Source organism: Doryrhamphus excisus, chromosome 11 (genome assembly GCF_030265055.1).
Source record: "Doryrhamphus excisus isolate RoL2022-K1 chromosome 11, RoL_Dexc_1.0, whole genome shotgun sequence".
Lineage (NCBI taxonomy): Eukaryota > Metazoa > Chordata > Actinopteri > Syngnathiformes > Syngnathidae > Doryrhamphus > Doryrhamphus excisus.
In genome coordinates, this window is record NC_080476.1 from 18827359 (window position 1) to 18840000 (window position 12642).

Below are 12642 nucleotides of genomic sequence, written 5' to 3' on the forward strand. Positions count from 1 at the left end.
GTATTAATTTAGCGTTCCGAGGACCACCAGTATGTTTTACTGTATATACTGTATACATACTGTATATTATCATATCCATACCTGCAATTACCAAGCATTTTAATACGCAATCCAGTCAATCCGACCTCTTTGGCGGGACAAAAGCGACAGGAAGGGGGGGGGGGGGGGGGGGGGGGTAAGAACAGCAGTCCAAGTACCAAATCCTAAATTCCCAAAAGCGGTGGAATGTTTCAGTAGTCTGTTTCATGACAATTTCAATGGATCTCCCGACACGGAGCGTCGTAGTAGTATATAGTATATCGTAGTAGTATATCACAATAATGGCATACAAGTACCAGGATGAAATGCTGCTCTGGAGTGCAGAAAAAAAAACAGCCTCCGGCTACACATACAGTGGGGCAAAAAAGTATTTAGTCAGCCACCAATTGTGCAAGTTCTCCCACTTAAAAAGATGAGAGAGGCCTGTAATTTTCATCATAGGTACGCTTCAACTATGAGAGACAAAATGAGAAAAAAAAATCCAGATAATCATATTGTTTGATTTTTAAAGAATTTATTTGCAAATCATGGTGGAAAATAAGTATTTGGTCAAAAACAAAAGTTCATCTCAATACTTTGTGATATACCCTTTGTTGGCAATGACAGAGATCAAACGTTTTCTGTAACTCTTCACAAGATTTTCACACACTGTTGTAGGTATTTTGGCCCATTCCTCCATGCAGATCGCCTCTAGAGCAGTGATGTTTAGGGGCTGTCGCTGGGCAACACGGATTTTCAACTCCCTCCAAAGATTTTCTATGGGGTTGAGATCTGGAGACTGGCTAGGCCACTCCAGGACCTTGAAATGCTTCTTATGAAGCCACTCCTTCGTTGCCCGGGCGGTGTGTTTGGGATCGTTGTCATGCTGAAAGACCCAGCCACGTTTCATCTTCAGTGCCCTTGCTGATGGAAGAAGGTTTTCATTCAGAATCTCACGATACATGGCCCCATTCATTCTCCCATTTACACGGATCAGTTGTCCTGGTCCCTTTGCAGAAAAACAGCCCCAGAGCATGATGTTTCCACCCCCATGCTTCACAGTAGGTGTGGTGTTGTTTGGATGCAACTCAGCATTCTTTCTCCTCCAAACACGACGAGTTGAGTTGATACCAAAAAGTTCTATTTTGGTTTCATCTGACCATATTACATTCTCCCAATCCTCTTCTGGATCATCCAAATGCTCTCTAGCAAACTTCAGACGGGCTTGGACATGTACTGGCTTCAGCAGGGGGACACGTCTGGCACTGCAGGATTTGAGTCCCTGGCGGCGGAGTGTGTTACTTATGGTAGCCTTCGTTAATATGGTCCCAGCTCTCTGCAGGTCTTTCACTAGGTCCCCCCGTGTGGTTCTGGGATTTTTGCTCACCGTTCTTGTTATCATTTTGACCCCACGGGGTGAGATCTTGCGTGGAGCCCCAGATCGAGGGAGATTATCGGTGGTCTTGTAGGTCTTCCATTTTCTCACAATTGCTCCCACAGTTGATTTCTTCACACCAAGCTGCTTAACTATTGCAGATTCAGTCTTCCCAGCCTGGTGCAGGTCTACAATTTTGTTTCTGATGTCCTTTGACAGCTCTTTGGTCTTGGCCATAGTGGAGTTTGGAGTGTGACTGTCTGAGGTTGTGGACAGGTGTCTTTTATACTGATAACCAGTTCAAACAGGTGCCATCAATACAGGTAACGAGTGGAGGACAGAGGAGCTTCTTAAAGAAGAACTTACAGGTCTGTGAGAGCCACAAATCTTGCTTGTTTGTAGGTGACCAAATACTTATTTTCCACCATGATTTGCAAATAAATTCTTTAAAAATCAAACAATGTGATTATCTGGATTTTTTTTTCTCATTTTGTCTCTCATAGTTGAAGCGTACCTATGATGAAAATTACAGGCCTCTCTCATCTTTTTAAGTGGGAGAACTTGCACAATTGGTGGCTGACTAAATACTTTTTTGCCCCACTGTAGTCCATATGGCGGGGGGGTCCAAACTTTTCCCACCGAGGGCCGCAGACTGAAAAATGAAAGATATTTAGTAAACAAATACAGGAAGTAATATCAACAGTAGATGTTTAATATTTTGTCCTGTTTGATTCTGTTGTTGTTATTTTCCTTTTCTATCCCCTCCTGCTCAGGGTTGGCCACTTTAAATTTTACCCTGACAAAGCAAATCTGTTTTGTATGTAAGGGCATTTTATATTTTTATGTAAAATTGTGACTTATATACATTAGAATATGATTTTATTCTCTCAAAATATCTTTTTTTTGCATGAATTTCCCATTTTTTTTCTTGGAAATTTCCTTCTTGTAATGTTCTGACATTTTCCCATAATATTCTAACTCCTAACAACCAAATTTTCCTATATTTTATTTTTATTTTTTTTATTGTTAGCTTTATGCTACTAAAATATGAATTTTCCTTATTCTCATAACATGAGATTTTTTCATATTTCCATTTTTTCTCTTAATATTTCACAAAAAATTCTCTTCAAATTGTCAGCTTTATGCTACTAAAATGTGAATTTTCCTTATTCTCATAAATTGATATTTTTTCATCATATTTCTGTTTTTCTCTTAATATTTCACCCAAAAAAATCTTCAAATTGTCAGCTTTATGCTACTAAAATGTCAATTTTCCTTATTCTCATAAAATATTTTTTCATCATATTTCCGTTTTTTCTCTTAATATTTCACAAAAAATTATCTTCAAATTGTCAGGTTTATGCTACTAAAATGGGAAATTTCCTTGATATTTTTTCATCATATTTCCATTTTTTCTCTTAATATTTCACAATATTTTTTCTTCAATTAGTCAGCTTTATGCTACTAAAATGTGAATTTTCCTTATACTCATACAATGATATTTTTCATCATATTTCTGTTTTTTCCTCTTAATATTTCACCAAAAAAATATCTTCAAATTGTCAGCTTTATGCTACTAAAATGGGAATTTTCCTTGATATTTTTTCATCATATTTCCATTTTTTCTCTTAATATTTCACAATAGTTTTTTTTCTTCAATTTGTCAGCTTTATGCTACTAAAATGGGAATTTTCCTTATTCTCATAAAATATTTTTTCATCATATTTCTGTCGTTTTTTCTCTTAATATTTCACAATCTTTTTTTTCTTCAATTCGTCAGCTTTATGCTACTAAAATGTGAATTTTCCTTATTCTCATAAAATATTTTGTCATCATATTTCCATTACTCTTAATATTTAAATTTTGCTTGTAAAATGACTGCTGATTGTTGCTTTTTTTATTTATTGTTAAATCATTTTTAAAAAATGTACTGCTGGCCAATAATTAAAAAAAAGCCACATGCTGCAAATGGCCCCCGGGCCGCACTTTGGACACCCCTGCCATACAGGGCCCCATTGTGTGTTGGACACACTAAATACTAAAATATCATAGCAGAAATGAGCATGACAAAGAATAAAAACACACATTCTGATAAAACATACACAAGAATTATTGCAACAATCTCTAATAATTATATAAAAAAAACACACAACATGTACTACAGCCATGTGAAAACAATTTTTAAAAAATAAAACCCACTTCAAAGCAAGTACTACGGTGTATACCATAAACAGGGAAGGGAAGAATTTCACTAAACCAGCAGGAATTCCCGATTATTATTAGTATAAGTAAAAGTTAAATAAAGCAGCAAATACAAGCAACAGCCCTACTGGAATCTCGGAAGCTGCTCTTTCCAGGTGTACGCAAGTCAAATGTCTAAACAACATGGCTGCCGCGCCAACCAACTCAGTGTTACTACCAACCTGCTCGGTGCCTCCTCGTTAAGATGGAGCCGCCATTTCTCTCCGACTGACCACAAACCGGCGCTCCTCAACCGCCAAAACCCACTTCCCGTCCATCCTTCCTTACGTCATCACTCTGCGACTGAGTCTCCTCGAGCTCCACAACCCCTGCGCTATCTCTCCCAACGCCACCCCCGCCAACATCGCTTCCTGCCGGGCTACGGAAGCCCGAGAGCGGCCGCTACTATTCGGAAGTTCCTCGGGTAAACAAAAGGAACATAATGACACATTTAGCTGCATATAATGTTCAATTATGTCAGTGTTTGCGGGTCGTCTAAGTTCCTGGTTAGAATATGAATATATTTATTTGTTTTTTTTTATGATTTCTCAACACTTTTTGCAACGCTGTCATAAACAGATTGTAGTCCATGGACGCATTTTTTAAATTAAAATTTAATTTTAAATACTTTAAAACATATTTTCAAAATATGTTTTAAAGTTATGTTTAAAAAAATCAAAATAAGTACATATTCTCTTAGGGTTAGTTATTGAAATATTATTTTATTATACTTTCATTTACCTGTTTCTGCCACTGAAGGAAAAAAATGCTACTAGTAAATAAATAATGTAATTATGATATCAAAAGTAAGTTAAGCATTTTTTTAAATTAAAATTTATTTTGATTTTAAATACTTGAAAACATATTTTCAAAATATTTTTTAAAGTTATGTTTAAAAAAGAAATAATTCAAAATAAGTACATATTCTCTTAGGGTTAGGCTAAAGTTAGTCCAAAATTATTGAAATATTATTTTATTTGATTTTAAATACTTTAAAACATATTTTCAAAATATTTTTTAAAGTAATGTTTAAAAAAAATTGTCATACATATGTGATATTGGTATCAGATTTTTTTTATATATGGGAAAACTAAATTCCGACTTCTTATTAAGGAGCTCTGACATTAAACATCCTTAATATTTATCTTGGAATATGAAGCATCCTCAATATTTATCCCGGAATATGGAATATCCTGGAATATTTGGGTTGAAACAGGTGAAAAAAAAATTCCGACTTCCTATTAAGAAGCTCTGACATTAAACATCCTTAATATTTATCTTGGAATATGAAGCATTCTCAATATTTATCCCGGAATATGGAATATCCTGGAATATTTGGGTTGAAAAAGGTGAAAAAAAATTCCGACTTCCTATCAAGGAGCTCTGACATTAAACATCCTTAATATTTATCTTGGAATATGAAGCATCCTCAATATTTATCCCGGAATATGGAATATCCTGGAATATTTGGTTTGAAACAGGTGGAAAAAAAATTCCGACTTCCTATCAAGGAGCTCTGACATTAAACATCCTTAATATTTATCTTGGAATATGAAGCATCCTCAATATTTATCCCGGAATATGGAATATCCTGGAATATTTGGGTTGAAACAGGTGGGGGGAAAAAAATCCGACTTCCTATCAAGGAGCTCTGACATTAAACATCCTTAATATTTATCTTGGAATATGAAGCATTCTCAATATTTATCCCGGAATATGGAATATCCTGGAATATTTGGGTTGAAACAGGAGTTCAGAACATCCAAATAACATTTAGTGAAAAAAAAAATTCCGACTTCCTATCAAGGAGCTCTGACATTAAACATCCTTAATATTTATCTTGGAATATGAAACATCTTCAATATTTATCCCGGAATATGGATTATTCTGGAATATTTGGGTTGAAACAGGAGTTCAGAACATCCAAATAACATTTAGTGAAAAAAAAAAATTCCGACTTCCTATCAAGGAGCTCTGACATTAAACATCCTTAATATTTATCTTGGAATATGAAGCATCCTCAATATTTATCCCGGAATATGGAATATCCTGGAATATTTGGGTTGAAACAGGTGAGAAAAAAAATTCCAACTTCCTATTAAGGAGCTCTGACATTAAACATCCTTAATATTTATCTTGGAATATGAAGCATCCTCAATATTTATCCCGGAATATGGAATATCCTGGAATATTTGGGTTGAAACAGGTGGGAAAAAAATTCCGACTTCCTATTAAGGAGCTCTGACATTAAACATCCTTAATATTTATCTTGGAATATGAAGCATCCTCAATATTTATCCCGGAATATGGAATATCCTGGAATATCCTGGAATATTTGGGTTGAAACAGGTGAAAAAAAAATTCCGACTTCCTATCAAGGAGCTCTGACATTAAACATCCTTAATATTTATCTTGGAATATGAAGCATCCTCAATATCTATCCCGGAATATGGAATATCCTGGAATATTTGGGTTGAAACAGGTGGAAAAAAAATTCCGACTTCCTATTAAGGAGCTCTGACATTAATATTTATCTTGGAATATGAAGCATTCTCAATATTTATCCCGGAATATGGAATATCCTGGAATATTTGGGTTGAAACAGGAGTTCAGAACATCCAAATAACATTTAGTGAAAAAAAAAAATTCCGACTTCCTATTAAGGAGCTCTGACATGAAGCATCCTGAATTCGACTGCACCAAGTTACACCTGGAAGAGCGCTACCTTATCCCGTATCCCGCATCCCGTATCCCGTCATTAGCCTGTCAAATCCGAACACTCCGATGTGTTGTGTGACTTTGGGAATAAACTGTTACGTCATCTGTAAGGCACTACGAGGGAACGAAACCTAAAAATGGTGGACAACACACACACACACACACATAATCACATTATACATGCTTATGTTATCATAACCAGTTTGTGCAATCACATTAAAAATAACAAATCAATCTATTGGTATCAGGGAAAAAAACAATTCCGGGGAGATTCCGAAAAAAAAACTGACCGATGCAGCCTGCTACATTCTACCAATGACGCTATCGCTAAAACCGAAATATCGAGAAAACATAAAAGAAAAAAAATCTATAAATACATTAGAAAAGTTTCTTGTCTTTTGTTGGTTATATTCCCGGGAGCAACTCCAAGAATTCGGAGTGAAGTTGGAGTTGCTTTCTTTTTTTTCCTCCCGACACCGGAAAAACGTGGAAATATTAAGACAGTTCAAGGCCATCGATATTTTGTTATCTTTGAAGAGCAGCAGGGTTTTTCCGTATTTCACCTTTATCCAATCATTTTTGGGATTCCCAACTTCCATCCCGACCCCCCCCCCCCCCCCCCATTCCGTAGTCAAGACGGGCCGATAAAAAAACTGGCCCTTTTTAGCGAAAAAAAAAAATCGAAATAATCGAGCTGTCAATCTTGTTTCTTCTTCCTTCTGTCATGTCTTCAAGTTAAGGGGATGAGGTGGAGGCGGGGCTAAGTGGGATCAAGCCCCGCCCCTTCCAGTGTCTCGTCTAGAGGTAAGGGTACTGGTTGACCTTGGTGGGGCTCAGCGGGTATCCAGTGTAGACGGCGGACGCCGGCGAAGCGCTGATGTAGGCCTGGTGGGCAAACTGGGTCTGGTACTGGTTGTGGTGGAGGGTCGGGGAAGGAAGCACGCGGTGGCCCACGCTGACCGGAACCGGGTGGTAGCCCCCATGCTGGACCGCGTGGCGTGCCGAGCCCTGCGACGCCACCAGGTGAGCTACGGTGCCCGTGGAACCCAACGCGGCGGGGGCGGTGTAGGTGTAGAGGTGGGGCTGGCTGGGGAGGTGCGGGGCTGCCAGGTGGGGGTGCACGGCGCCCGTGTGGGAGGGGCTGTTGTGGTGGAAGGAGTATGGAGCCTGAGCAGACATGGTGGGGGTGATGTAGGCCTGCTGGCGGCGGTGAGCTCCGTTTCGTTCTGCTACCATGTGCTGCTGGGCCTGGAGGACGACGGGAGGGAGATCATATTAGGGCAACGGAGAGATGCGTTCAAGGACATCATGGTTATTTCACTTTAATGCTTCTTTGTAAGAAATAGCTTACGTCACTTTTTGAAGGATGAAAAAAGGATGAAGGATGGATGGATGGATGGAAGGAAGGAAGGACAGAAGGACAGAAGGAAGGAAGGAAGGAAGGATGGACGGATGGAAGGAAGGAAGGGAGGACAGAAGGAAGGAAGGAAGGAAGGAAGGAAGGATGGATGGATGGATGGAAGGAAGGAAGGAAGGAAGGAAGGAAGGAAGAAAGGAAGGATGGAAGGAAGGAAAAATGGAAGGAAGGAAGGAAGGAAGGAAGGAAGGATGGATGGATAGAAGGAAGGAAGGACAGAAGGACAGAAGGAAGGAAGGAAGGAAGGATGGACGGATGGAAGGAAGGAAGGGAGGACAGAAGGAAGGAAGGAAGGAAGGAAGGAAGGATGGATGGATGGATGGAAGGAAGGAAGGAAGGAAGGAAGGAAGAAAGGAAGGATGGAAGGAAGGAAAAATGGAAGGAAGGAAGGAAGGAAGGAAGGAAGGAAGGATGGATGGATAGAAGGAAGGAAGGAAGGAAGGCAGGAAGGAAGGAAGGAAGGAAGGATGGATGGATGGAAGGAAGGAAGGAAGGAAGGATGGAAGGAAGGAAGGAAGGATGGAAGGAAGGAAAGATGCATGGATGGATGGAAGGAAGGAAGGAGGGAAGGATGGATAGATGGATGGAAGGATGGGAGGATGGATGGAAGGAAGGAAGGAAGGAAGGAAGGAAGGAAGGAAGGAAGGATGGATGGATGGATGGAAGGAAGGATGGAAGAAAGGAAGGAAGGATGGAAGGAAGGAAATATGGAAGGATGGAAGGAAGGATGGAAGGGTGGAAGGAAGGAAGGAAGGAAGGAAGGATGGATGGATGGAAGGAAGGAAGAAGGGAAGGATGGATAGATGGGTGGAAGGATGGATGGAAGGAAGGAAGGAAGGAAGGAAGGAAGGAAGGAAGGATGGATGGAAGGAAGGATGGATAGATGGAAGGATGGGTGGGTGGATGGATGGAAGGAAGGAAGGAAGGAAGGAAGGATGGATGGAAGGATGGAAGGAAGGAAGGAAGGAAGGAAGGAAGGAAGGATGAATGGATGGAAGGAAGGAAGGAAGGAAGGAAGGAAGGAAGGATGGATGGATGGAAGGATGGATGGAAGGAAGGTAGGAAGGATGGATGGAAGGATTGATGGAAGGAAGGAAGGAAGGATGGATGGAAGGAAGGCAGGAAGGAAGGCAGGAAGGAAGGAAGGAAGGCAGGATGAATGGATGGAAGGATGGAAGGAAGGAAGGAAGGAAGGAAGGAAGGATGGATGGAGAAAGGAAGGAAGGAAGGAAGGTAGGAAGGATGGATGGAAGGATTGATGGAAGGAAGGAAGGAAGGAAGGAAGGAAGGATGGAAGGAAGGAAGGAAGGAAGGAAGGAAGGATGGATGGATGGAAGGAAGGAAGGATGAATGGAAGGAAGGATGGAAGGAAGGATGAATGGATGGATGGAAGGAAGGAAGGAAGAAAGGATGGAAGGAAGGAAGGAAGGAAGGAAGGATGGATTGAAGGAAGGATGGAAGAAAGGAAGGGTGGATGGAAGGATGGATGGAAGGAAGGAAGGATGGATGGAAGGATGGATGATGGAAGGAAGGATGTATGGAAGGAAGAAAGGATGGAAGGAAGGATGGAAGGAAGGAAGGAAGGAAGGAAGGAAGGAAGGAAGGAAGGAATGGAAGGAAAGATGGAAGCATGGATGGATGGATGGAAGGAAGGATGATGGAAGGTTGGAAGGAACGATGGATGGATGGATGGGAGGGATGGAGGGAGGGAGGGTGGAAGGGAGGAAGGGAGGGAGGGAGGGAGGGAGGATGGATGGATGGATGGATGGAAGGAAGGAAGGATGGATGGATGGAGGAATGAATGGATGGATGGAAGGAAGGAAGGAAGGAAGGAAGGACGGATGGAAGAATGGATGGAAGGAAGGAAGGAAGGAAGGAAGGAAGGAAGGATGGATGGATGGATAGATAGACAGACAGACAGGTCCTGGGGTCCCCCACGGGGTGGAACTCAGTCCCTGAATGATTACTTTAAAATGCTAAATCATCATAAATCATCATGTCAAGGGTGCTCCCAAGTGGTATTCCGATGTTTTCATTCCGGATGGCCATCCAGTGTAAACATTGCGTTTAGTCTGCGTTTATTTCGGTCACCTGGCTGAGATTAAGAGGCTGCTGCTGAAGGCTGTGCGGCCCTGAGCGCTGATGTCGGTAGGATGCGGCCACGCCCCCTGGGATGTGATTATTGCCCGAGACCGCTCCATTGGAGGATTTCAACTTGTAGGCGGAATTCTGATGATTCATTGCATCTACCAAAAAAAAAGGGGGGGGGTATTCATTCAAATATTCTACACACGTCGTCACGTTGTTCGTTTTTTACCTGGCATCAAACGTTCACACTCGTTCACGACTTCGCTGGTCTGGGATTTGAGCGGTGGGATGATGATGGTGCGCGGGTTCCCGTTGTTGGAATTATCCAAGATGGTGGTCTTGGTGTCGTAGCTGCTGCTGTTGTTGTTGTTGTTGTTGTTGGCGGGTCTGGACTCCACAGTGTAAGGACTGTTGTTAATGGAACAGTCCGTGTCGGGGGAGTCGTGGACCGTCACGCAGCTGATTACGTTCTTCCTTGGCTTCGACGAGGAGCTGGAGAAACGACACAGGCACAAGGACGCTCATAACAGGCGGACATTATACTGCGATATTGTAGTACATATGCTAAAAACTACAAGAAAAATATACACCCCCCCCCCCCCCGGCTTGGTGGTATCAGCGATACCAAGTGTCTCATTTGGGGATGCTCCGATTTCGATTATTCACGATCAAGATCATCCAACGACTAATATTGGCATATGTTTGTATATTTGTATGTTGTGTTGACTTTATTCCCTTAGTATTTTCACTTGATTCCCGTAATATTCCAACGTTTTTCTCAACAAAATTTTCCGGAAATTACAACTTTATTGTAGCTATAAAGGATCGAGATCAGCCAACGCCAAATATTGGTATATATTTGTATATTTGTACATTTGTATGTTGTGTTGACTTTATTCCCTTTGTATTTTTCACTGAATTCCCATAATATTCCAACATTTTCCTCAACCAAATTTTCCAGAAATTACAACTTTATTGTAGCTATAAAGGATCGAGATCAGCCAACGCCAAATATTGGTATATATTTGTATATTTGTATGTTGTGTTGACTTTATTCCCTTTGTATTTTTCACTGAATTCCCATAATATTCCAACATTTTCCTCAACCAAATTTTCCAGAAATTACAACTTTATTGTACGTATAAAGGATCGAGATCAGCCAACGCCAAATATTGGTATATATTTGTATATTTGTATATTGTGTTGACTTTATTCCCTTCATATTTTCACTTGATTCCCATAATATCCCAACGTTTTCCTCAACCAAATTTTCCAGAAATTACACCTTTATTGTAGCTATAAAGGATCGAGATCAGCCAACGCCAAATATTGGTATATATTTGTATATTTGTATGTTGTGTTGACTTTATTCCCTTTGTATTTTCACTTGATTCCCACATTATTCCAACATTTTCCTCAACCATATTTTCCAGAAATTACAACTTTATTGTATTTGGTTTGTTTCTCACAATATAACAACTTTTCGATTATCCATGATCGAGATCAGCCAACGCCTAATATTTGTATATATTGGTATATATTTGTATATTTGTATATTGTGTTGACTTTATTCCCTTTGTATTTTTCACTTGATTCCCATAATATTCCAACATATTTTTTTCTTTAATATTTCAACTCTGTGCTACGAAAATGACATAATTTTTCGATTATTCACAATCGAGATCAGCCAACGCCTAATATTGGTATATATTTGTATATTTGTATGTTGTGTTGACTTTATTCCCTTAGTATTTTCACTTGATTCCCATAATATTCCAATATTTTCCTCAACCAAAATTTCCAGAAATTACAACTTTATTTTATTTGGTTTGTTTCTCACAATATAACAACTTTTCGATTATCCATGATCGAGATCAGCCAATGCCTAATATTGGTATATATTTGTATATTTGTATATTTGTGTTGACTTTATTCCCTTTGTGTTTTCACTTAATTCCCATAATATTCCAATATTTTTCTCAAACAAAATTTCCAGAAATTACAACTTTATTTTATTTGGTTTATTTCTCATAATATAACGACTTTTTAAAAATAAATTTTTTTTTATTAATAATTTTTCCGTTATTTTTGACAAATGTATTTTCCAACTATTGCTACTTTTTTCTTCATTATTCCCATTAGTTTTGCTACTAAAATGACATAATTTTTGAATTATCCACGATCAAGATCAGCCAAGGCTTAATATTGGTATATATTTGTATATTTGTATGTTGTGTTGACTTTATTCCCTTCGTATTTTTCACTCAATTCCCATAATATTCCAATGTTTTTCTCAACCAAATTTTCCAGAAATTACAACTTTATTTTATTTGGTTTATTTCTCATAATATAACGACTTTTTAAAAATTACATTTTTTTCTTTAATATTTCAACTCTGTGCTATAAAAACGACATAATTTTTCCTTCTAATATTACGACTTTATTCTTGAAAAATTGCAAATTTTATGCTTTTTGATTTCCATTTTTGCTGTTATTTTTGACAAATGTATTTTCCAACTAATATTTCAACTCTGTGCTAATAAAATGATATAATTTTTTTTTATTATCCACAATCGAGATCGGCCAACGCCTAATATTGGTATATATTTGTATATTTGTATGTTGTGTTGACTTTATTCCCTTCGTATTTTTCACTCGATTCCCATAATATTCCAATGTTTTTCTCAACCAAATTGTCCAGAAATTACAACTTTATTTTATTTGGTTTATTTCTCATAATATAACGACTTTTTAAAATTATGTATTTTTTCTTTAATATTTCAAC

At 38.8% G+C, this 12642-nt stretch overlaps 1 protein-coding gene across 2 annotated transcripts in view; it reads right to left on the minus strand.

Moving 5' to 3' along the window:
• Positions 1 to 4978: 4978 nt before the first annotated feature.
• Positions 4979 to 12642, minus strand: part of hipk2 (homeodomain interacting protein kinase 2) — an 88935-nt gene continuing 81271 nt past the window's right edge. For both annotated transcript variants that reach the window (XM_058088230.1, XM_058088229.1), the window contains exons 13-15: positions 10087 to 10349; positions 9861 to 10015; positions 4979 to 7600 (exon numbers count right to left, since the gene is read on the minus strand). In XM_058088230.1, the coding sequence (XP_057944213.1) occupies positions 7151 to 7600; positions 9861 to 10015; positions 10087 to 10349 (868 nt within the window). In that variant the 3' untranslated portion in view covers positions 4979 to 7150. The remainder of the gene's footprint in view (positions 7601 to 9860; positions 10016 to 10086; positions 10350 to 12642) is intronic.